The sequence below is a fragment of the Eutrigla gurnardus genome (genome assembly GCF_963514095.1).
Source record: "Eutrigla gurnardus genome assembly, chromosome: 6".
Taxonomy (NCBI): domain Eukaryota; kingdom Metazoa; phylum Chordata; class Actinopteri; order Perciformes; family Triglidae; genus Eutrigla; species Eutrigla gurnardus.
The window spans coordinates 15,939,113-15,963,314 of record NC_139920.1 but is presented as its reverse complement, the minus strand read 5'-3'; the positions used below and the strand labels follow the sequence as shown (position 1 = coordinate 15,963,314).

At 42.3% G+C, this 24,202-nt stretch overlaps 1 protein-coding gene across 2 annotated transcripts in view; it reads left to right on the top strand.

The window, feature by feature from the left end:
• The window catches only part of pde4ba (phosphodiesterase 4B, cAMP-specific a), a 130,420-nt gene that overhangs the window by 19,135 nt on the left and 87,083 nt on the right, over positions 1–24,202 (top strand). The window contains exon 1 of one of the 2 annotated variants that reach the window (XM_084010640.1): positions 2,641–3,199. The exons of the other annotated variant lie outside the window; for it this stretch is intronic. Coding sequence (XP_083866766.1) covers positions 2,976–3,199 — 224 coding nt within the window. The 5' untranslated portion in view covers positions 2,641–2,975. Of the gene's footprint in view, positions 1–2,640; positions 3,200–24,202 lie in introns of those variants that run through there. 2 annotated transcript variants of the gene reach the window in all.

Genomic DNA, 24,202 nt, shown 5'->3' with positions numbered 1-24,202 from the left:
TTTGTGAGGAAAGTCCGAATCCCGCGGATATTATCGAGGGCAAATCTGCAGGATCGGGCCACAGCAGTGATGTTGGGGGTGCAGATAGTTGCTCATTGAGGATAGCGAGGGCAGTCTTTCCCCGGGATGTAGAGCAGTTGTCCAGGCAGAGATGTCTGCCAGATATTCCGAGATGTGTGTTGCAATGTGGGTGTCGAGGTTGGGGAAAAAGAGAGTAATATTTGGGTTAGAAACTAGACACAATGGTTCTATGTTGTGAAGGAATGGTCTGATCTGAGTGCATGGATGACTGGGGTGCCATGAAATGCATAAAGTGTTTATCAGGGCCCTCATTTTTGTGTAAGCCAGCCTTCATTTTCCAACCATTACATGTTCTAAATGAGCCGATTGTTGTTTGTTGCATCAGACTCGTATCTACAATCTTTTTGGTTTCACGTTTCGTTGCTGCTATTTTAATTGCTCTCTTATGAGCAATGGTGTCATGCTGCTTGTGAATGTTTTTGCACACAACCAAGCACTGCCATTAATCCATTCCTTGTCATCAAGCAACACAATGTTTGCTTCTTGGCACACAAGGTATCCAACATTCTCTTCTCGTTCACAAGTTTTTCTCCTTCAACGTTCTCTAATCAATGGAAGTTGCAGTGGACAGCGCCCCAACCGTCGGCTATCACACACCTATTTATCATCCTCTCTCTGCTGATGTTTTCTAGTGAGGCCCCAACTTCGGTTTGGACATTTTCTCCTCCAAGAGTGAGAAATGTAACTAAACTTTCAGCCGATATACTGCGAATGCTAGCAACAAGAGCATTATTTATAAATCCAAAGTTAGTAAGAAGCTTTGCATGTATTTGCCTCCATTTTTACATTGGTCCATGAAAAGAAACGACCTTCTCAGAAACATTTTCAGCCAGTTCACGTAGTAGAGTTGGGGGATAACAGTTTGCGGTGTTTTTGGCTAATGTTCGTACCAATACACACTGCAGACATCGCTGCAACTCAGCTGCTGCTAAGCTGGCAAGCAGCTTGTTTAATCTCGTTTTTGGCAAGATTGGTTGACGTGTCTTGTATGACGACTACAAGCTGTTTATATGGGTGTTTTATGACGCCTTAATGCCCGTTGGTGTCTAGATGGGCGGGGTTAGCCAAATGCTGGTTATATTCATTCAATCACATAATAAACACGTGGTTGTTGCAAACGCACCATAGCGATTTGCACTAAATCACATGTATTCATTTGGATTGTTTGTACTGCGAGTGACGTAGGAAAAAGAGCCATGCATCATCAGCTGATTTAAAACTACTAACTGATGCACCCCTCCAGCCTGCTGCCTTCTTATGACGCATCACATTACTACAAGTGTTTTCTTCTTCATATACAAGCTTGCTCTGACTATTCTCAAAGATTTTATTGGCATGCTTTTAGTGAGAAAGCCCTCCGTGCCTCGATGGCTCAGAATCGTCAGTGACTCACAACCAAAACAAAACAGTCCACAGTGCAGATGAGCAAGTGCTCGTATTTCCAATACTTTTCATGCTGCCATTCTGCCTTTTCTAATGTTTTTCAGACTTTTCTCCATCTTCTCAGTCTCTCTACCTTAAGGACTCTGCGTCCTTTTTTTCTCTCTCTTCAGTTAATTTCTATAAGTAGCCCTTTTTGTGTGTGGATGTGTATAAGACTATCTATCAGTTCTTTCTTTTTCTCTCCATAATGTGGTAATCTCATGGTTGGATTGCCCCAATTCAAGGTGTGTGTGTGTGTGTGTGTGTGTGTGTAAGGGAGAGAAAGAGAGAGAGGGAGGGAGGCAGGGTGTAATACGTTGTATTATAATGAGATAATAAGTTAATATGCCTTCTTACTATGAAAGGGACTTTATGTCCAGGCAGGGATGCATCCTTTAGACTGTTAATCTGAATGAGTTGACCTTTGGTGCAGTGTGTGGTTTGCCTTTTTATCTCCGTTTTAAATTGCCATTTTTTTCTTCTTGGCCTGCACTCATAAGTTGCTTGCCTCACTAAAGGTCACAACATCATCAGCAACATTACCACAAATCCCGGCTAAACAAAAAATAAATAATAAATCTGTCAACCTGTTACTGTGCCTGCCTGCTTGTCGTCACAAAACCCACCAGCCAATCCTTAACGGGGGGAGGTGTGGCTTGCTCTCGTTGCGTGCCTGCTCCGAGCTCCTTGTGTATATTCTGAATGAAACAGCAAGTGAAGCATTTGCCTGTGTGCCGTGCTCTGCCGTGCTCTGCTCCGCTCTCGCTCTGACTGTGCGAGTGAAGGGAAATCTGACTTGGGGCTCGGCATAGTGGGAGTGACCGTGTGCCACACCGGGAGTGCCTTTGGGAGAAGTGGGGGGTTGTTTGCAGAGAGAGGAGGTCAGTCAAGCAGTGCTTGATGGAGGGAAGAGCAAGACAGGAGGAGGCAGAGAGCAGTTTCAGCCCCACTGAATCTTTCATAAGGGAGATCCTCCAACATCAAGCTGCCTGGATGGACTGAGAGGAAGAGTTGGTACTGAGGTGTGCATTCAGCAGGCACAAGGCACTGAGGTGAGCACTTTAAAGGCAGCGCAATCCAGGAGGGACCCCACTGTGAGAAAGGCTCCTCTAAGAACCTCTGATGAACAGAAGACCAGCCAGAAAACACGGTGCATTTGCCCAAAGGAAAGAGAGGGAGAGGGCACAACTGCTGGCTGGCTAATCCCTAAACCCGTGAAGAACGGGGGGAAAAGGGGGAAGGATAGAAAAGCACAGAGGCAACACAAACAACAAAAGGGTATGTGTGAGCTGGCCCTTTTCCTGGGTGAATGTTTGAGTGCGAGGTAGCCTCGGTCCTTCCGCCACAACATTTCACCCCGGCATACACTTCTGGATAAGAGGACAGAATCAGCTGCACATGACAAGCTGACTGAATTTGGACAGAAAGGGGCAGCATTTGAGGACAGAAAGACTCAACCCAGTGTTGCAGGGATGTCATCCAACGAGCTGAGCGTTGAGATGGACTCCTGCATCCGGACATTTAAGGAGCACATGCACCTGGAGCTGGAGCCTCCCAAAATCCCGGGTGTGATGGGAGGGAAGAGGGGCGCCACGTCCCCCAAGCTGTCTCCGAGAAGCTCCCCACGCCTCTTCCGCAAGCTGATGGTCAACAAGAGCATCCGACAGAGGCGACGCTTCACTGTAGCCCATACCTGGTAAGGCTTGTGGTGGGGGGGCATTGAACAATAAAAGGGGGTTGAGTAAAGGAAAAAGACAACATGCAGAGGTTGGGGAATTTGGTAGAGCATTAGAGTAAGAAGAGATAAGATGGAGAGGGGAAGGGTGTGGATGAAAAGAGGAAAATATAGAGACACGATGGGATTAAATTGGTAGGGGAGAGGGGGCGATTAAGAAAGATGGCTATTAAGAGTGTAGTTGTGGGGTGTGGGGGAAGGATAATGGATCTGAGCTCAGAGATGGAAGGATGAATTAATGTAAGATGAGAGGTAGACGGGCAGTCAATTAATGGGGAGAAAGAAAAAATGATCTCAGAAGGTGAAAGTACAGACAATGAGGTAGATGGTTAACACAAGAAGATTGGTTTCTCCTAAAAGAAAACTGGTTTGACACACGAGTTCATCAAGGGCCCAAACTGTGTGAGAGGGCTGCTGTCTGGTGATTTGTCACTGGGTTAGATGATTACATAATGGAATGAAATCACATTCAGCAGACTAACCTCTCCTCCATTTTGATGGAATGTATCCCTGCCCTGTACCTGGGTGAAGTAAGTGTGTGTGTGTGTGTGTGTGTGTGTGTGTGTGTGTGTGTGTGTGTGTGTGTGTGTGTGTGTGTGTGTGTGTGTGTGTGTGTGTGTGTGTGTGTGTGTGTGTGTGTGTGTGTGTGTGTGTGTGTGTGTGTGTGTGTGTGTGCCAAACCTGGCTGCAATGGTATGGAGGGAGAGTTACTTTAGGTGTGTTATGCAACCTGGTGGTTCTTAACCTTTATTCCTTCATTCTTAACCGATCACGCAACTCCCATGAACAAAAAAAAAAAAAGATGTCTGGAACACAACTCAAGCTCAACCCAAAATGACAAATGCATTGCATCATCAGATGGTACGCAATCTGGTTCTGTCATTCACGCACATTGATGTTATTTCTCTTGGTACATTTCCTAGTAGAACCCCAGAAGTCTGACTTTCCCAATTTAAAAAAAGATCATCGTGTTATTTATATATTCTTTGCATCATTTTGTGCCCCATCCCCCAGCCTCTCCCCGAGTCTACCTCTTCATTTTGCAGCAGTTAGGCACGATAGTAGATGAGGAGGGAGGGCTCACTATGTTATGCAACGTATGGATTAGAGGCGAGGAAAAGAGCCACTGTGATTTGACTAGAAAAGGCTCAAGGTGACTCTTGTTCCTCCATAAAAACAGCAGTTACAATAGATGTGTTGAAATTAGGGAACAGCAGCAGTGAGGAATGTTCTGTTTTCTCTATTTCTATGAGGTTTGTGAAGATGAAAAGCATCGTCTGCAAAGGAAGATATAAGCGTCTTCCCATAAACACAAACTACATATCTCTGTAATGGTTGACGTAGGTTCTACAGATTGGTGATAACAAGATAAAGCTGGCTTGTGACTGCTTGCAGAGAGAGAGGGGGGGTAAACTGTCTCTGTTGTGGGGAGGAAAATAACAAAAGTCCAGATATGAATGTGCTCCTGTATGTTGTGTCTACAGGCTGTGTTGGTTGTATGATAGAAAACAGATGATATACTGTATGTGTTGTCACCTGTGCGTATGAATGTTTATTGTATAGCCTATTATCCCTGGAGGGGGGGGAGGGGGGGGGGGGGGGGACATGGCCTCATTTAGAAATTATTTAATATGTTGGTATTGTCCTTTGTCTTGTCCTCAGTTTATGCACTCGATCCAGGTTCATGACAACACCCATAACTCCCATCATAATCATTACCCGCCACTCCAAGCCATTAACAGCCACATTCATGATAAAGCATCCTTCAGCGAGACAATGAGGCCTATCCGCTCACTCACTGTAATGCGCTCAGAGAGACGGGCAAAAAGCTAAAAAAAAAAAAAGGGCAAAAAGCAGAATGGATAACTGGAGAAGGATACCTAAGGGAATAATCAACATTCAGGTGTGGAAATCATGACAATGGGGATACAATTAAGGAAATCATGGCATTTGCCAACGAGTACCAGGTGTTACTTATTTTCATGCTTGTTTTTTTTAGGTTAGAGTTCATGAAAAGTTCATGAAAAGTATGAGTAATAAGTGCGGATTACAAGATTATTCACTCCATTTTATTCCATGACATTAAATACACTGTGTACCGCCTGAAAATATCATTATCCCTTTGCCTTTAAAAGGAAAGAAAAAACAATCACCTTTCCTGTGGCTCCTTCAGGGTATTACAGGCCGCGCACTCCACTCATTCTGGCCTAATTGTCTCCCCACCTGTGTCAGACGTAATGAACATTATTTAAAACAAGGATGATAAATTACTAATGTGTTTTGGCCAACCTTTCAACTGTTGGGTAAATGGGGGAAAAGTAACCTTTATTATGTAATGATAATGTTTTATATATATTCTGCGACATTTAGCACTGCATTAATTATCGCTGATTATCCTAGCGATTTCTTCACCAAGTAGAGACAAATAAACAGTTCCTAAACAACTTAAATATTAAATGAAATTAGAAGAATGTAGCTCTATTAGTTTCTTCAATGCTTGTCAACTAGAAGAATATTTAAGTTGTCATTTTAAGAATGCAGCATAATGAGCTTTTTATGTTGCTAATGGTTCAGTACTTTTATAGATGATGTTTTAAAGAGGTTACGATCAGTATTTTAATCATAACTTCAAATGAGCTCGTCAAGGCTTTATTGTTCATTTTTTACCCGTCTGATAACTTTACTTTTCAAGTTCACTCTCACCACTCTCATGACACAACAAAGCATGCCTTTTAAAACCCACGGCCCACTTCCTGCTCAGCACCAAACAGCAGACACACAATTAGCGACATCGTGGGGCATTTAGCAGGTAAAGAGAGCTATTTCCCTTTAAACAGCTTTAAGATGGACAGAAACATGACAACGAGTAAATGTAACTGTTGCTTTGTGACTGCTGGATGTGTAACTAAGCAACTGTTTGCTGACATATTGATAGTTGCTGAATGTGAGCTTTAAAAGTGATGTCAAAGTTTTGTTCTCAACTTGTTCCTGCTATAAAAAAATCAGCCGTTTCAGTCTCAGCATTCTAACCCAAACCATGATATTTCCCTAAACATAACCAGGTTGTTTTTGTGCCTATAAAATGTATGGTTTGATTGACAGTAATTTGTTTTGCGTGTGTTGTTTTCGATGGCGGAGAGGCTAGGTTTTTTGTTTTAATTTGGAGGAGCTGTTGGAACCGGTGATTTTTGGATGTCTACATGTCTTTTGTGGCCTCAAAAGATAAACTATCATTTTTTTACAAGAAAAAGCTTTCTTTTTTTTCTGATAAGTCAGAAAAAGATCTGAATGATGATGATTTCTCCTTTATACTGTTAATCTGGTTACAACCTCTTCGATTTATCTTGTAAATCCACTTAGCAGGGCCCCAGTGCCCAGATCGCTGGTTTAGAGGGATTATTGATGTTATGACATAGTCACAAACCAGTTGTTTGTCCTGGTCCTGGTTCAACTCAAGTTTACTAGCTGATTTTAAGCTACGGTTTAATTGCAGACATGTGAGGAAATTTCATGGATGTATTTACTGATTCATTATCTGCTCTCAAAGCTCAAATAATACACTTTGTCACAAGTTGTCACGACGATCTGCCTCACAGACTTTAGCACCACTTTTCCTCAATAAACCCATCCTATTCTCTCTCTTTGTTTAAAGCCTGGACATCGTTTTCAAGTGTTGCTTCGAGTTTAAAAGGAAAATCTCATGCCAATCTCGAATCAGCAGCAAGTTTTCCAAACGCTTGTGTGATCAGTTATGAATTCCATCCTTGCAAACATGATTTGGCTCCGCTGTAGACGAGTGGCTGGTGAACTCCTGACCTTCTGGCATGCAGACAATGATTCTTCTGTTTGAGCTGTTCAGCTGTTGCCTCGTCTCTTTCTTTGTATGTAACCTTTTACGCTCCCTTTGTGTTTCTCTGCGTGTGTCTTTCCTAGGTTTCACTCTTTCTTTGTCTGCGTCTTTCTTTGCAGGACTTCCTCACTGTCTGTCTTCTTTATATTTTCCTTGTGTTCTTCCATGTTTGCCTTTGTTTCTTCAGCAGGCATCCATCTCTGCCTGTCTTTCTGTGGCGTTCTCCTCCGTCTTCCCCTCTTTTGCTCTCCAAAAGTACCACATGATGTTAAATGTTTGATGGCCGGCTGAGGCATATGAGCGCTTTGTTTCTCTCTCACACAATAAGCACATTAAGGAGAGAGAGAGAGGTGGATCAGAGAGATGTAAGAAACTGCCATGGGAGATAGGAAGATCGGAAAAAAGGGGAAATGGGGAAGACGACATCCTACATTCCTCAGCAATAACGTGTATTCATCTAAATGTATAGGTATACAGCAAGTTACAACATAACACATCACCAAATATAATCACACCTACATATCTGTGAAATGAGAAACATTTAAGGCAGTTATTTTTATCAACGGCGACAATAGAAAGGAGTGCTCTCTTAGATGATATCCTCCGGTATGTTGACTGTGCTGACCATCAGATGTGAGAGGTACCAGAGGGACAGATAAGAGTTGGAGGGAAGGAAATGCACACGTTGTGTATACATAGGAAAGGGGAGACTGATAAACAGACCTCAGCCCTCGCAAAACCAAACAGAGGTCGCTCCACACAGAGAGTTATTTACTCAGACGTCAGTCCAAATATCCATCTCGCCCCGCTATTCTGTCCGGGCTGCTAGTCATTGTTCGCTAACTTATTAGCTAATGTCAGGCTCACTTCAAGAAAGCCATTTCTCATGTTCTATTTTCAACATTTGTGCATGGAGCATAGCTTAGTGACGTAGCCCAGCCTTGGTAACGGCCGTGTTGGTGACGTACATCGCTCTACACAGGAGATGTAGATCACTGAGCGGGTTTCACACCGAACTCAATGACGCTACGACAAACCTTCCACAAAGACTTCTCCGCTCCCTTTGAACAGTGTGCAGAGACATGACGGAGAACCTGATTGGTCCTCTTCTGTGCATTCCAAGTGGTGATTGGCTCACAAGTAGAACCTTATAGAACCAACTTAGAGTTTGACTATGGAAATATAACTTTTTTTTTTTCTAAATAAAAAGTAAAAAACATGCATACAACACCAAAAAAACCCTACCTCACAGAAAAAACACTAAATTTGAATAAAAATGTCAAGCCATATAATTCTATGGTGATGTTGTAATGGTAGAAGTCACATGCAGTTTAATGTTGTACAAGGATGCAAATCTTAGTGATGTCAGATGAATTCGTCCCGACCCAAAAGGTCCCAATGTGCTCAGATGTTTCTCCAAAGGCAACACAGCTTCACGGACATTCACGAGAGCAGCATGAGTCCATTTTGAATTACTGATAAACCTAGTGATGTAGGCGGTGACTCAGAGGTTTGCCTACCTCCTCCCCTCTCCTCCTCTTCCTCCTTCGTCCGCTCACACTGCATGACTCGCTTCAGCACCCTCCATCTCTCTCTCCTATCTCCCCACACCGAACCAGCCGAGCAGAAAGTTAAGTATTACGGATGGGTGGAGGAGTATGATGGCTGATGGGTGTGTGTGTGTGTGTGTGTGTGTTAACATGTCTGTATGAGGTTATCTTAGCCAGGATTGGGCTTCAAGGGACAGAAAGTTGTGGCAACTCATGGGTGACAAGTTTCACGCCCTTTTCTGGTTTCACGGTGCAGAACAGACATGGCTTATTAAATTCTCTGATTACTCATGTTGATTTCACAACTGCTCAGTTATTACATTAGTTTACATCTACATCCACTCTTAATGAAGCAACATAAGGGATTCATGAATTTCACATTAAGCAACTCAAAGGCTTGATAGGTCCAAGCAGGCTTTAAGTTTTCATGAATGCAAAGGGCTGTTAGGGAGGTAGGCACTCGTTCCCCATGTCGGTGCGGCTGCTTTAAGCTACTGTAAAGAACATACTGTGCCGTTCTCACACTGCTGTCAGTTTGGATTTAACTGATGAGGCGTATTGCTTACCACTATTGGCCCTTCCGCACTTTGCTGTATATGGTTTACCGAAGCAGCAATCTAATCCTTTTTACCCTACAGTGACCAAGTACAGGTCATGATGAAGACATCAAATAGTTATTCAATTATTAGTCCATTTGTTCACTAGTAAAGCCTGAAGAGGAGAAGTTTGTTCGTCCCTTGTGTTGACCCTGGTTTTAAACATTTGGAATCCAGGTGATACGTGATGTTTACAAAGGTGCTACTATCATTTAGCCAACTTCAGGAAGAGTACAGGCTGCTTAAGATACACTTTCTTCAGTTATTCCAAATTTGTATCAGTATCTGAATATAAGGAAGGTCATGGACCAGAGCAGATTGAGGCAATGGTTCAGGTCTGCCGGCTGTAAAATAGCAACATTTACCATTAACTGTTTTCTATAAGTAATATTGAGTACTCTTAGCAGCAGGCAATCAATGGAGCGGGAGCTTAAAACTGCCCTCACAGATCACCAATGGGAAACAATCATGTTAAATAGTAAAACAATATGTAGCATGAAACCTTCACAACTCACACATTATGGGTTGAAATTTGTCACCAAATAGCCTATCATTACTAATAACATATTGCACTTTGCAATTGCCTCTCCAATGTATTTCCGGCCTACACTGCCTCACCTGAATTAAACGGATCAAGAGCATCCGTTCTGTTGAAACAACTGTGTACGGTTATCAATCTCACATTGCTGGCTAGACCATGTCACACCATCTGTTTCAAGCTTTCTTAAAAGTGTTCTAGTGCTGCATGAAGGTTTCTCCGTCTGGAGCCCTGTTATAGATTTTATTGTGGAGGACCTGAAATCGTATTAAAATGTTTTGCAACTTTGGGGTCCAGGTAATCCCCGTAGCGTTGATGTTCATTAACATTTCATTGTGATAATATGGAGGATTATTATCTGTGTTTGTGTTGTTTTGTTGCCCAATTATTATTTGCAAGTCTTTGTTTGTATGTTTTGTCGTCTGGGTTTATGTAGCCTTCTGTTTTTTTCTTTTTTTTTCTGAGGGTATCATTGAGGGTGTAACCTGTATAACATGTAGGAACAGAAAATATAAAGGTTGTTTGACAGTAAACTGTCATCTTGCAGTTACTAAAATGTCAGTATTTCATAAAAGAAAGAGGGAAAAAAAGAAAATGAGATTTAATAAAAAAAAAAAGTGGGATGGACACAGGGATAGTAATTGCACATCATGATGATAAAGTCATACTTTAATTCTCTGAGGTTACTGTTTGGAAGGGGTGATAATTATACAGCAGCAATTTGCAAGTGACAACAAAGATCTCAGGATTTCTTAAGCAAAACTGAACTCTAATATATTTTTATTAACAGAGAGAGGATTGTTATGTTGACCGATACATTTATGCAGAAAAATATAATTTTCAGTGGGATCATCAGTGTTATAGGGAATCTTTCACATTACTGGAAGTAATTGGATTTAATGGATTGTTAATCATAGTTGTTAAACATCATGTAATGGAGCTTTAAGGTTTCCAAGGGACACAGATAGACTTCAATTTCCAATTTCAAGTCGGTATCAATCACATTTAGACTCGCACATTGTCAAATCATAAGAATTGAGATTAGTGCATATATTTAGTGTATACAGCATGTATTGGAATTACTTGGCTCGTTGAATCAGCATTTGTGTCTCCTGCATAGTGCTGCAGGCAGTTGTCCTTAGTTCTCTCCAAACATGTGGCCTTTAGCACTAGCATTCAGGAAACATTGGAAAACCCATTTGTCTTCGTTATATGCCACGCTCAGCCCCTTTCCGCCTCCTCCTCTTTCTACAACCCCCACCCCATCTCTCTTGCCATTTAGCCTGATAATGTAACATTTGGAATGAAATTTGGGATGCTGCAGGAGCCACATCTCTCTTGTTACCAGCTGCTGGTATTATTTGCACCTTGTGGGTCTGTGTGTTTGATTATTATGGAAAAATGTACTGTAAAAGGAACTACAGAGGTCAATTTGAGTAGTTTATTAGGTGTTTCTGTCTGGCTGTCTGTGGAGAGATTTTGCCACAGCGATCGTGTCACAACCATACAAGATAAACATGAAGAAGAAACTTTACAGGTGTGCAGGTGAGGTCACACACACACACACACACACACACACACACACACACACACACACACACACACACACACACACACACACACACACACACACACACACACACACACACACACACACACACACGTTATATCCCTCATGTGATCCCATCACAAGATGGTTTCTAATTTAAATCATTCTCCAGCATTTGATTTTTTTATAATGAAGCTGTGCTGCTGTATTGGAAAACAGGAGGGGATGCTGGGAATTCAACCTCCTATTTTTTTTGTCGGGTTCAGTTTTTTTCCAATTCCCCATTAGAAGGAGGAGAGAGAAGCAGCAAGAAGAAGAAGCAGAACGAGACACAAAGAACGAGAGCAATTAACTGCCATGTCGGTTCCAAGGTGGTGGATGGGGATTGTGTCCTTTGTGGATGGACTGTGATTCTGTTCATACTATGATTGGTAGGGCAGCTACAACTGTGTTTTTTTTGTTTATTCACATATTACTTGCTTCCTGTGAGTGAGCAACTTAGTTACATGTACATAGTTCTTGGTCTGCTCGCATCCCTCTACCCTTTCGAAGACTACAGCTGTGTCCTTCACCTAATACTCATGATGATGTGTGTTATTCCATGGGTGTATGGGTGTGAAGTAGCAGCTGTGTATTCTTTGCAGGCCATTCAGAAGAGCACAAGCATTCATTAATAACACGAGCTCTAAAGCAGCATCTGTATGAGCTGAAGTAAGCAGAACGCACCAGTACATTTCCTCTCTGCCTTTTCCCCTTCTGTCTGCTCTTAGAAAGAAGTAGTGATTATTCTCCACTTGATTGTTGTTTGTCACGCTGACTGAAAGGAACTGTGGCAGCATCCTTTTTTTCCCAGCTGGCAACAATGTGCAGCAATGCAGGAGCGGGGAAGCTTTATCTCATTCAACGAACGCAGACTAGCTCCATCTGAAAACCGAAGTTATTTTAGTTATAGCTATTCAGGAGTTGTTTCGACTGAGCGTGAATTAACAAAGAAACAATATTTATCCGTTCTTAGTTGTCGCTTTCGACCTGGTGAAACAGATTAAAATGGTTTTGCATCAGCAACTAAAAACAAACTACATTGACTGGGAAACGTGAGGTGGATCGGCCCGGTGCCAGATGTCTACTCTCTTCTGGAGGCAGGTTGGGCGTGATGTTGCTTCGGGACCATGAACAGTCTGAATTCAAACACTGTCCATGGGACAGATCATAAAGCTCTAAGCCCTGCACTAAAATGCTCAACCAATCTTCACCACGGACTGAAATTTAAGGAGGAAAGGATATCTGCTGGGCTGCACGGTGGTGTAGTGGGTAGCACTCTCGCCTCACAGCAAGAGGGTCCTGGGTTCGATTCCCGGGTCGGCCCGGGTTCCTTCTGTGTGGAGTTTGTATGTTCTCCCCGTGTAAGCGTGGGTTCTCTCCGGGCTCTCCGGCTTCCTCCCACAGTCCAAAGACATGCAGGATGGGGATAGGTTAATTGGTGACTCTAAATTGCCCGTAGGTGTGAATGTGAGAGTGAATGGTTGTCTGTCTCTACATGTCTCCCTGTGATAGACTGGCGGCCTGTCCAGGGTGTACCCTGCCTTCACCCAATGACCGCTGGGATCGGCTCCAGCCCCCCCGCGACCCTAAATACAGGATAAGCGGTAGAAAATGGATGGATGGATGGATATCTGCTGTCTTTGATTGGTTGATCCTTGTCACATGAAACAAAAACGTAGCTATATTTATCTCAGGAGGCAACTATCATACCCTTAAAAAAACGGTGCTTGAGAATGCTTGTCGCCACAACGGTGTCAGTCTTTTTTCTTAGCACACCTTCTGTTTGTCTATTGAGTCAAAGGATTTGAAGGTCCAACAATGCAGCATTTACCCGGCACTAAAACATAACCATATTGTATCTCACTTTTTGAAATACAACACTCTAAATCTTACTGTAATTATGAGTGCAATCACCTGATTTGATCACCGGTAGAAATGCCCACAACTCTTTACTTTACAATGGGAGCTGAACAACGATTAATTGTTACTTTCCACAAAGTTAATCAGACCAACAGGGAATCAGTCTCTGTTGACCGTCTGGCTGGAAGATTCCCAGTCTGAATCACAATCTTCTGGTACAATAACATTTGCCGTGCTGGGATCTCATAAACACGATTTTGGCAGTGTGGCATTTGCACATTGTCACATTTTAGTAATAATAAATAGTTGTTGTCGTCATCTTTATCAAACTTTTCTTCCTACTTGTTGCCAACGTTGTTGTTATTATCATCACTGCTCACTCCATCAGTCGTCCCTGAGCATGCCAGTGCAGGGAGAGTATATGTGTGTTTTTCATTCTAGTAGCATAATCTGTGATTTTGGTGCGTCTACAGTATGTCCATCTGTGCCCGTGTGTGTGTGTGTGTGTGCACGTCCCTGTCTACTTGACTCATTGTCACCACAGGCCTATGGGGAAACCACCACCCACACACTTTCTGATAAGCAAGAGAGTGTGTGTGTGTGGGGTTATGCACGTGCACTGATGTGAATAAAATTGGAGTTGTAGAGAGGCTGAATGGTTTCGTGTTAGTTTGTGCTCAGGGATGAATGGGTTTGTGTACATTGCTTGTGTGTGTGTGTGTGTCAGAGAGACACAGTAAACTGGGAGATTATCTATTAAGAGCAACAGCATAACTCAATAGGATTGTGAAACCTTTTTTGTTGCCGTGCGTGCGTGCTTGCGTCTGTGCGAGTCAGTGGGTCTGTCCACGTCTAATCTCGCATTCTGCTGCGGCAAACTGCATAATATTATGGTTGACCAGTTATGACTGCATGCTCAAGGACCTCTCATGGTTCTGTCATCTTGTGTTGTTTGAAGAACCCCAAAACGCTAGTCGCCATCTTTCTCAGCTCAGTTGCCGGTTAAACCACAGAGACCGACCTAAAGGACGTCTCATCAATACAGCTTCATAGAAAGCTCAGCGTATGTATTCATGACAGTATTGAAAATCATCCAATTGGCATTCCTAAGCCCTTGTGTACCGTATTACTGCCCAAGTCTACCGTGTGATTTCAGCCGTATGTGTGTTCCACCTGGGATAAAGTGCATCCTTTTACTCACCTTGCTTTATGTCAACCTGCTCTCCTATTGGAATATTGTCGAAGTGTGCACACACATAACAAAGACACGTCCCTTGCCGACATATAAAAAAAGACATCTTTCTGTAAACTGCCTTTGCAAGCAGCCAAAGCGTTTTTCAGTGGGATTTTCTTGGTTTATTTCCCCTCAAGCTTACAGCTAGAGAAAATTGCTCCTTGAAAGCTATTTTGGTACAAACTCTTGGAACCAGTGGGGGTTTAAAACTGTAATTTAAGAACCTACTTTTAAAGTTAATGTTATTCAACTAAACATGATTTTGTTTTCTTTGTCAATAGTATTGTTAGACAAGCAGCCACCGGATGCAGTAAATTTAGAAGCGTTTTGGATGGCTTAGTGGCCGTTGTTTGCTTTATCTGCAGGTTTCTGTTGTGTGTGTGTGTGTGTGTGTGTGTGTGTGTGTGTGTGTCTGTGTATGTGGTATCTCTCTATATTGCATGCCCATATAGGGTAAGTTATGTTTCCCTTAGTTTGTTTATGAGCAATAGTCTCGAACTTTGGGGTCAAACTATGCTCACACTTCCTGACTGCTCCCTTTTCTTCATTTGTGTGTTTAATGATGATAAACCACGGGTCACAGAGTGCCATGTGGCCGGTGTTTATCCACGCTGGGATGTTGGCACTGAAATATTGGCACTATATTCACATCCAAAATTCCCCCTCTCCATCTCCTGTCCTCATGTGCAGACATTTGCCCTCAGTGAGTGGGTACCCATGAGGGTGGTAATGTCAGTGTTTAGTCAGATCACCCGTGGCTACGCTCAAATTTGCAAGTTTCCAAGTTGACATTGACAAATGTCCTCGGACTGACAGTATGGCTTATAAATAACATCTCAATATTTTTAGCCTATGCTGCAATATACAATATATACCCAGCTCATATAGGGCTTTCATTTTGACTTCAGAATGTGCTGATACTGGTCTGCTATCATTTTCAAGTGGAATGTTGGAAATGTATTCTTTATTTTTTTTATTTTGACTAATTATTCACTGAATTGAAACTCAATTTTTCATTTAAATACAGTTTGCAGGCAGTCATTTTTTTAAATGATCATTTATTATTTAAAGCAAGGAAAGTTGAAGTAATGGATTAATTTGAGGAAATTTTTTTTTTATTTCTTGAAGTTCTCTTTGCATCAAATAATTTTCACTGCATAAATTAGCAGACTTTTGCCTACTCATAGCTTTTCTTCTTTGTTTAAGTCACTGTATCTCCTGACTGAGCACCACAGTTGAATTTCAGCCTGCATGCATTTCTTTAGCCAAACATTGGTCAAACCACAAGTTTGCAGACAGTTTGTTTTCCCCAACGTGGATGAAACACCAAAAGAGAGGAGAGAAAGGGAGAGAATATAGCGCGATGGTAGATGATGAAATCATGTTTATATCATTTAAGTAAAATTTTCAATCACTATAATATAACAAAAAATAACATTTAATCCAGTTTTCCCTCACCTTTTTTTAACTGGTAATCTTCAGTGTTCCTTTCATGCTGTTTTCCCACCTGCCTTCTCGCTCCATCATCTCTGTCCCATGATTAGGATTCAGTTTGCTTTCAGTCCATTTCTGTTCATTATTCCTGCTCTCCAGCAGCGTTTGTTTAGTTAGTGTCACATTGATTTATGAACACAGAAACTGTGAGAGGCCTTTTCATAAGCTGGTCTGACTGGTGCCCTAAACCCAGAATGCGAGGGGATAGAATAGGTATTCATATTCAAACCAATGCTACTGGCCCCCTTTAGACAGCCACCATTGACCCTTACAGATTCCTTTGCTGCATATAAAGAAAGAATAGAGCAAGGAACACCAATGCGAACAACCATTTATTTGTGTGCTGTGCCAAACTTACCGTCGATCAAAAAACAAGCAAGTCGTCTTCCAATTGAAAGATTGCTGGTTCGATTCCCAGCTCCTCCAGTCCTACTAATTGCCTACTATCAATTGAGGTACAGTATATTTATATATTTTGTTGAGCTCTGATGGAAATAACTTTTGTGTTTATAGGAACACTATTATTTTAGGTTTAACAGTGAGAAAAGCAACATTTCACTGCTTTCTTTTTAAAGTAATTTCTCTCAGAGGTTCTTCCTAATCACAAAAATAGCCACATGTGCTGCAAGATATTCAATATGTTATACTTCCATGACAGTATGATACCAAGGAAATGGTGCAAGTAACAAAGTGACAATGTGGTCCAGTTGTTTCTTTGTGTATTTTCTACTACTGGAGTCTGATCATACTTGAATGTAAATAGTGTCTGTGCGACGGTTTATCTATTTACTCCTTTATTTCTGACTTCTTGCTTTGTTTGCGTCCCAATTAGCTCATTGACTGCAAGTCTTCCAGGAGCCCTCCCACAATTTTGTTTCCACTCTCATAGGTAACCTTTCCGATTATACCAGGAGGCACCGAGCTCTGAGCCAATGAGTCTGGCATTTGAAGGTCAATTGCACAGAACCACAGAGGAGCCGTGAGCTGCTGTTAAGACTCCAGTTATCAATTTGACTTTAGACTGCGTGCAGTCCTGCTGCTGCCAGAATACCGAGGAATAAATATACATCACAGGGTTACACTGCAACATTTTGGCTTCTTGAAATTGTCTGTTATTTCATAGATTCATTTTTACTGATGACTTCTTTGGCATCTTCACTTCTTGCATCACCTCTCCATTGTATTGTTGTTTAGGGTAAAATTTAACCAAGGTTGTTTTTCAATTGTATGTGACATTTTGCTTTTCATAAAAGTGTGTTTGTAGCGCAATAATTGTCAAGATTAAGCCATAAAAAAAGATAAATATAGGCGCCTGCGGAAAAATATACCTCTAGAGATAATGTAGTAATTTTCATGCTTTTTATTCGTAAATGGTCCTGCATTTATATATCACTTTTCTAATCTTTTTGGATGCTCAAAGGCATTTACATTACATGTCAACATTGACTCATTCCCACAATGATGGCGGAGGCTGCAATGTAAGGTGCCACCAGCCCATCAGGTCCATCATTGTATGCTACTGTCTTGTGTGTACTGTGCCCAATAGAGCGGCACATTAGCTTTGCTCAATGCATTGAGTGAAGAGGAGTTTGATGGCGGCGAGGTATCAGGACTGACCGATGTGTGGGTTGATTCTGACCATTGTCACAAGTATCATGAAAGGACTACAACTGATCCATTACAACCCTTTTTTGTAGATAAATGATAAATAAAAGAACCTTGTACCTCGAAATCGATGCATTCTAATATCGGGTAAATTTGGCACGTTTGAGGTAAGCAGCGGCCCCTATTGGTTTTCAGGGATGCAAACTTGTCACCTTTCGGCGAAATTCGCCGTTTTTGTTCCGAAAAAGGTCATTTGTGTGATTCATGGAGATCTGCAATAAAAATATTTCGGGGGGGGGGGGGGGGGGGCGTCCAAGTAATCGGCGAACGCAAGCTGTCATAAATATTTATTCCAAGCTTGTTCGTTTGGCCAACCCGTGTAATCATGTCATCTTTGGGTCTGTAGCTGCCTTGATGCCGTACTAGACAGGAGTGACGTTGGTACGCTTTAAAAAACGTCATGGTACAGACACACCAACTCCGGCAGCGACGCAACGGACCGTCGAACGCACCGGCGAGTGGGCGCTTCTGTGTTCAAGTTGGATCAATTGGATAGACGTCCTGCGAAGTGGGCGGGACTTGAGTTTTGCTCTGCCGTTTCCAACATGGCGGCCGGGCCACAAACGATCTCATTTTACAGTTAAACTACACGCTAAAGCATGTTTCTGAAAACATTTGAGGCGGGAAATGTGTAGTGCAGTAACAGAATCTGGATTCATATTTGATCAACACTGCCTAGTTTGATAGTTTGAACGAAGTTTCTGGAGCCGGCGGCATTGCGTTGGACGGACGGCATTTGCATAAAGTTCAATCCATCAAACTTTATGCAAATTCAGTACGGCGACAGGGCAGTCAATTCGACGTGCCGTATCCATCATGCGGAGCTCCTGCTCTACATAGACAATGAATGGGATCCGTTGACTTGACGTCTGCTGCCGGAGTTGGTGTGTTTGTACCATCAGGCTTTCTAACGTAGGCTAACGTGCTAATGTCAGACAGTTCGCTGACATACGCATCGCAAATCACAACCATTTTTGCTGGTTACAATAACGGTGTTATCGGATAGTACAGTGTCTATTTCTCAGGAACCTTTGAAAAATCTAAGCGAGAAAACAACGTTAAATGTACCTACCATACCTTCACATTAAAAAAAAAAACCTAAAATAAATAATGGAAAATCAACGGAGCAAAGGCTTACTCTGATATCGATGTAATGTTAGCGAATGAGGGGTGAGAAGCCCCCTACCTCCCCTTGCTAATATTTATTCCGTTCGTCCAGAGTCAAATCTATTCTTGAGGTTCCAAATATTTTCAAAGCAGTTTGTCTTTCAATGTGAGGAGTCGATCGAGTTATTTTATGTTCCGTCGTTTGAAGCAAACCTTTTAGCCCTGGCATTGGTCTCCCATTATTTATACCTTCACTGGAAGGGAAGTCCATTTTCCAGGCTCTCGCCAGCCCCCTTCAGTGAGGCAGAGGAATAACATTGAAGCATATGCAATATATATATATATATTGTGTGTGTGTATATATATATATTGTGTGTGTGTATATATATATATATATATATATATATATATATATATTCCGCGAGGGGGTTTGGGTCCTTGTCACCTTTTTCATCCCTGATGAGTTTGCACCCCTGGTTTTAGAGTTTACCTGAACAAAAATGAATGTGTGTTATCGATTTGTGGAAACTTTCACTGTCTAAGTGACAAAAAGACGCCAAGGGGTCATTGAGAGGAGCCAAGGAAATGTCCAGCACACTCTCTCTCTCTCTCTCTCTCTCTCTCCCTCCCCCTCTCATAACTTCCTGTCGTCTGTGTCTATCTATCCTCCCCCTCCAAAAATTAAAACAAGATAAGCAAGGCAAACAGAAAATCTTATTTCCCAAAATGTCAAATTGTGCCTTTGAGACAGCTTTCCCTGCCAGTCTTGAATTCCCTGTTTGCTATTCTTGTCTTTTATCATATTGGCACTGCTAGTTAGAGGTAATTGTTTTTTAAACTCGGCAACAAGGATAAAAGGTTTTCTTCCAAGCTATTAGTGTGATTATGTGATTATGTGTGTTTGTCCTCCCAGAGATCCAGACCATTTGGGCGTGTGTCCATGTGTTTACTCTAGCACATTTGACTGGGATAATTAAATCCTTTCTTATTTCTTTCCCCTCTCCTCTCTGCTTATCCCTCGCAGCACTCCACCTCTGCTCCCGCCTGTTCTCCTCATGCACGTTGCTCCCTTTTCTTCTCGCCCCGGTATTTTCGATCGTCTCCCTCCTTATTCCTCTGCTGCTCGTGTGTCACATGCAGCAGAGTGGAGTCTGCATTGTAGTCATGACTAATTCAAAGCAAACATGGGCTTTTATTTTCCTCTCTGATGCATGATGCATCCATTATTCACATGTCTTCACAGAGATATTTGTAATTGCTGGCACAAACACGTCGTAGGCACAAAGTAGAAACCATACTGTGCACGTTGCTGTTATAAGGTGAGGCAACTTTCATCCTCAAAACATTTTTTACATCAAGAAAATCAGCTTATGTTTTAGGTCGACAGGCGTGTATTTTTAGACCGATCAAAAAGGAAAAATAAACTTCATGGGACTAAAAATGCGCCTTGATTCCTTCCTTCAGATCCACAAATGCATAAAAGACACCTCCTCTCCTGTTTGAAAGCAAAACTAAAGGGATTATGTAAGTGGGATTTAAGGGACACACTCTTGTCTCTTCTTCCACTTGGGTATTAGACTTCACTCAGACTACCGGAGAGTTTATGAAATGGATTGTCACTCAACAAAAATTACCTGCTGCTACCGAGAGCTAAGAGGATATTTCATGCAATCTCCCACTTTCTCACTCTATTTCCTCCCGTTTCCACCTCCGGCCCTCTCGGCAACAATGGGCTCCCTTCAGTACGCCGCTTTCCACTCCAATCCATCAGCGCACTACATCTGCTCGAATGGTTCATCGACTTCATGTCGTGCATGCTGCCTAATAACGGTTATCTTAATTGAAATCAATAGATGGATATAGAATTGACGGTGGCCAGGAGGGACTGGGCGGCGGCAGCTCATGTATTTCCTGCTCCTCCACTCCGCTGTTCACGTTTATCCGTCTCACAGTGAGAATTGTGCCCCAAAGATGAGAAGCAGCCATAATTGTAATGTGGATAGATGAAGTAAGATGGCTTTCCTGCCTTAAAGCCTCATTTGTGCCTGTTTTTCTCTCTGTGGTTCTGCTGTCTTTGGCAGTTGTCAGTGGAGACGGACAGGAAAGATGGGAGGGAGGCGTAACGACATGTGACAAAGGTTGCATGCCAGATTGGCGGGTACACAGTATGCGCCTGAGTCATCTGAGCTGCCGCGACACCATCAAACCCCACGGTTTATCACGCTTGCTCCAGCTCCGAGAGGAATTATTCAGATGATTCTCCAGGAAAGACGGAGGATTGTGGCATCTCTTTTATTACAGCCAATGTGACCTTCCCTCTCTTTTAGAAATTACATCAATGGTCCATCTAACTGTTTTTTTACTACAAATTTAGTGCTACCCTTTGTTGACATGAGGGTCGGACTGATTACTGGTTTACAGATAATTACAGACTGCGTCATATTTCTCTCTCCATGCATTCTGTTTGAATGTGAGTACAGTCACACCTGGAGTTCATGACACCACATAAACAGTCCAGACCATCAGATCATCAGGCAAAAGCTGAACCAGGCACTGCATTTCTGTTCAGTAAAAAAAGTGGCAAGTTAATACAAAAGTAAAATATCATAGTTCACAGTCAACCTATTTGATCAGAAATCATTTATACTGGTAACAATTCTGTGGTCAGTCCTCAGTTCATATCTAGATAAAGGGATAACGGTTCTATATTTGACTTTCAGAACATTATTAATATAGCAGCAAACAGCAATTGCCATGTAAATATCAAGTGGACTAATGTCCGAACAGAGAATCACTCTCCTTGTTGAAATCATCCCACTGGCTGGCTAATGGTCACCGCTAATAACGGCGTCCTGACCAACGTCACAAAAGCCCCTTATGTAAACACACTTAGCTGTGTCCACACTGTTGTTTGTGCTCTTCACGCTGTTTGCACCGTTACCACCGTAACGATAAGGAAATCCATGAATCATAGATTTGCTTTGAAAAATGTTGTTTTTTTTAAAGTTATTTTTATGTATTTATTTATTGAGAGAGAGAGTGGGAGTGAAAGGGGGAGAGAGATGAGGATGACATTGCAGAATGGGCCGCCAGTCAGATTCGAACCCAGGGCGGTTGCGGTGAGGACTCGTCCTCGGTACATGGGGTTCCAACTCTACCCCTGAGCCATCCCGGCACCCCCCGTCACATGTTTAGTGTCTTTAGTTTGTGCCTTTTAGTTCTGAATCGGAATCTTAACATGCTTAAAATGTCAAAATCCACCATTTCCTTTCACAGTGCTCATTGCCAAAATTGATGCATGATTGCTCTCATAGAGGAACTTGGGTATTTACAGTATGAACCAAGGGATCAGGTTCCTTTCCCTTAATTTGCCTTGCAAATGACTAATTGCCTTTGATGTCAAAAGTGAGGAGTGTCTACATGAGCTCCGATCATATTCACCATCTTTGTGATGCCATCATCCCATTTCTATTGTGCAGAATCTTGAAACCACTCAAAGACCTCCTCGTCTCTCTTCACAGTCGACGCTCCCTAAACTGACTTGTGACATCTTGAGGCATTTTGTAGAGTAAATGTAAATAAATAGATGACGTGGGGTCGTGTAAGAAGGCTAAAAGCTACCCTGTGAGATGAAATGTAGAGGACATGCAAGGTTGTGTGTAGGACACAGCAGAGTCATTTGGAGTCTGCTGCTCTGAAGAGGGTGTTAATGACTGTGCAGGGTGGCACTGCCCCGGCAGCAAGCTGCAAGCAAAGCAAGCGGAGTGGCGATAACGGGCTGGAAAGGCAAACTAAGCAAGTACAGAATGAAAACACTTTTTCCTTGTCTCAGACAGGGGAGCCAGCGCTCGCCTTGACATTCAAATAGTATTGTGTGTGCTTGAAGTGGAGCATTATTAATCTGGATCATTACAGGAAAGAGCCCAAGTGACATGTGTGAAATGAAGTATATAATCCCTCCCCGGTAGGTATGACGGTGATCTTGATGGGATTTTTTTCCCCCTTGCATTTCCAACGTGGACTCAGACCCTCGGATTAAATTTGAGACAGCGTTTGATGAACTGCGATAGATTGAAGGAGACGATCTTGGAAAAATGTGACTCAGGTGAAACACACTAAATGGAGAATGTCCCAGTAACACTTTTCTGGAAGATGTTGTGTCTTCTTCTAATTATTTTTACTGGTTAGCAGTTATTTTTTGGGTTGTGCCAGTTTAAATTTGACTGTGTAGATAAGTCCACAAGGACTCTCTCTCTCTCTCTCTCTCTCTCTCTCTCTGTCTCTCTCTCTCTCTCTCTCTCTCTGTCTCTCTCTCTCTCTCTCTCTCTCATCCTCAGTAAGCAGTGATGCAGGATGTTGCTGAGATTTGGTTGATGTAACGTCGTGGGGGTGCAGCATTACCAGCGGTCGAGGTGTGCATGCTGCTACGTTATATAAACACACACACGCACACACACACACACACACACACACACACACACACACACACACACACACACACACACACACACACTCCTGTGTAATAGGATTAATGGTTTGTATGTGTTTTATCATGTGTGTCCATAAATTACTTGTGTCAGTATATATGCATAATCTGTTCACATGTTTGCATATCTGCATGCATACTATCACACATTCCTGTGCTTCTGATGCATTGGGCTGCTTCTCTAAACTGGTGATTATTATATTACTTAACATATTAAATAGGTAAGGTATTGTCCCTTTAGCTGATTTTAATGCAGAATTAAATATAATTGTTTTTTCAGCAGGATAATATTATAATTACATGATCATAACATATTTTGCATAGATTTACTGTAATTGTAGAAAATGACTACTTTCCAATACTAGCGGTACTCATATAGGATTATAGATCAAGGTTCCTAATCAGGTAAAATTATAAAAAATAAAGCACCGGTATCAGATATCATTATTGGGGCATACGTATTTGCCAGCATATTTGAAGACACATCATGCAGTGTGTATGTGTGATGCAGTGTGTGTGTGTGTGTGTGTTTTTGTGTGTGTGTCTGTCTGTCTGTAGGGGTAATGAGGCTTAAAATCAAACATGGCTGGTTGTGAATGTTCTAGAGGCTCAGACGTGACACACAGGACCTATAGACTGTTCAAACACTAACCACTCTGTCACTGCGTGTTTGTACCTCGGGAGTTGGGGAAAATGTAATGAAATATTTTTGTATATCCCCATGTGAAAACACATGCACAGACCCCCCCCCCCCCAGTAATGGTGTGAAGGTGAGGGGACTGATTTCCACACTGTTCACACTCATCCTCGTGAACCTTTCTGCCCCTGAGGGAATAATCACTGAACAGTGTCATTGTGTGTACCAGCTCTTTGGATGTTGTTGTGTTTGTCTGGGCCACAGACGTGAATGTATTTACGTGTGTGTGTGTGTGAAATGCAGAGGGTGGGACTGTCTTTTTTTATTCTGTCCACGGAGACGGCTACTGCTCGGTC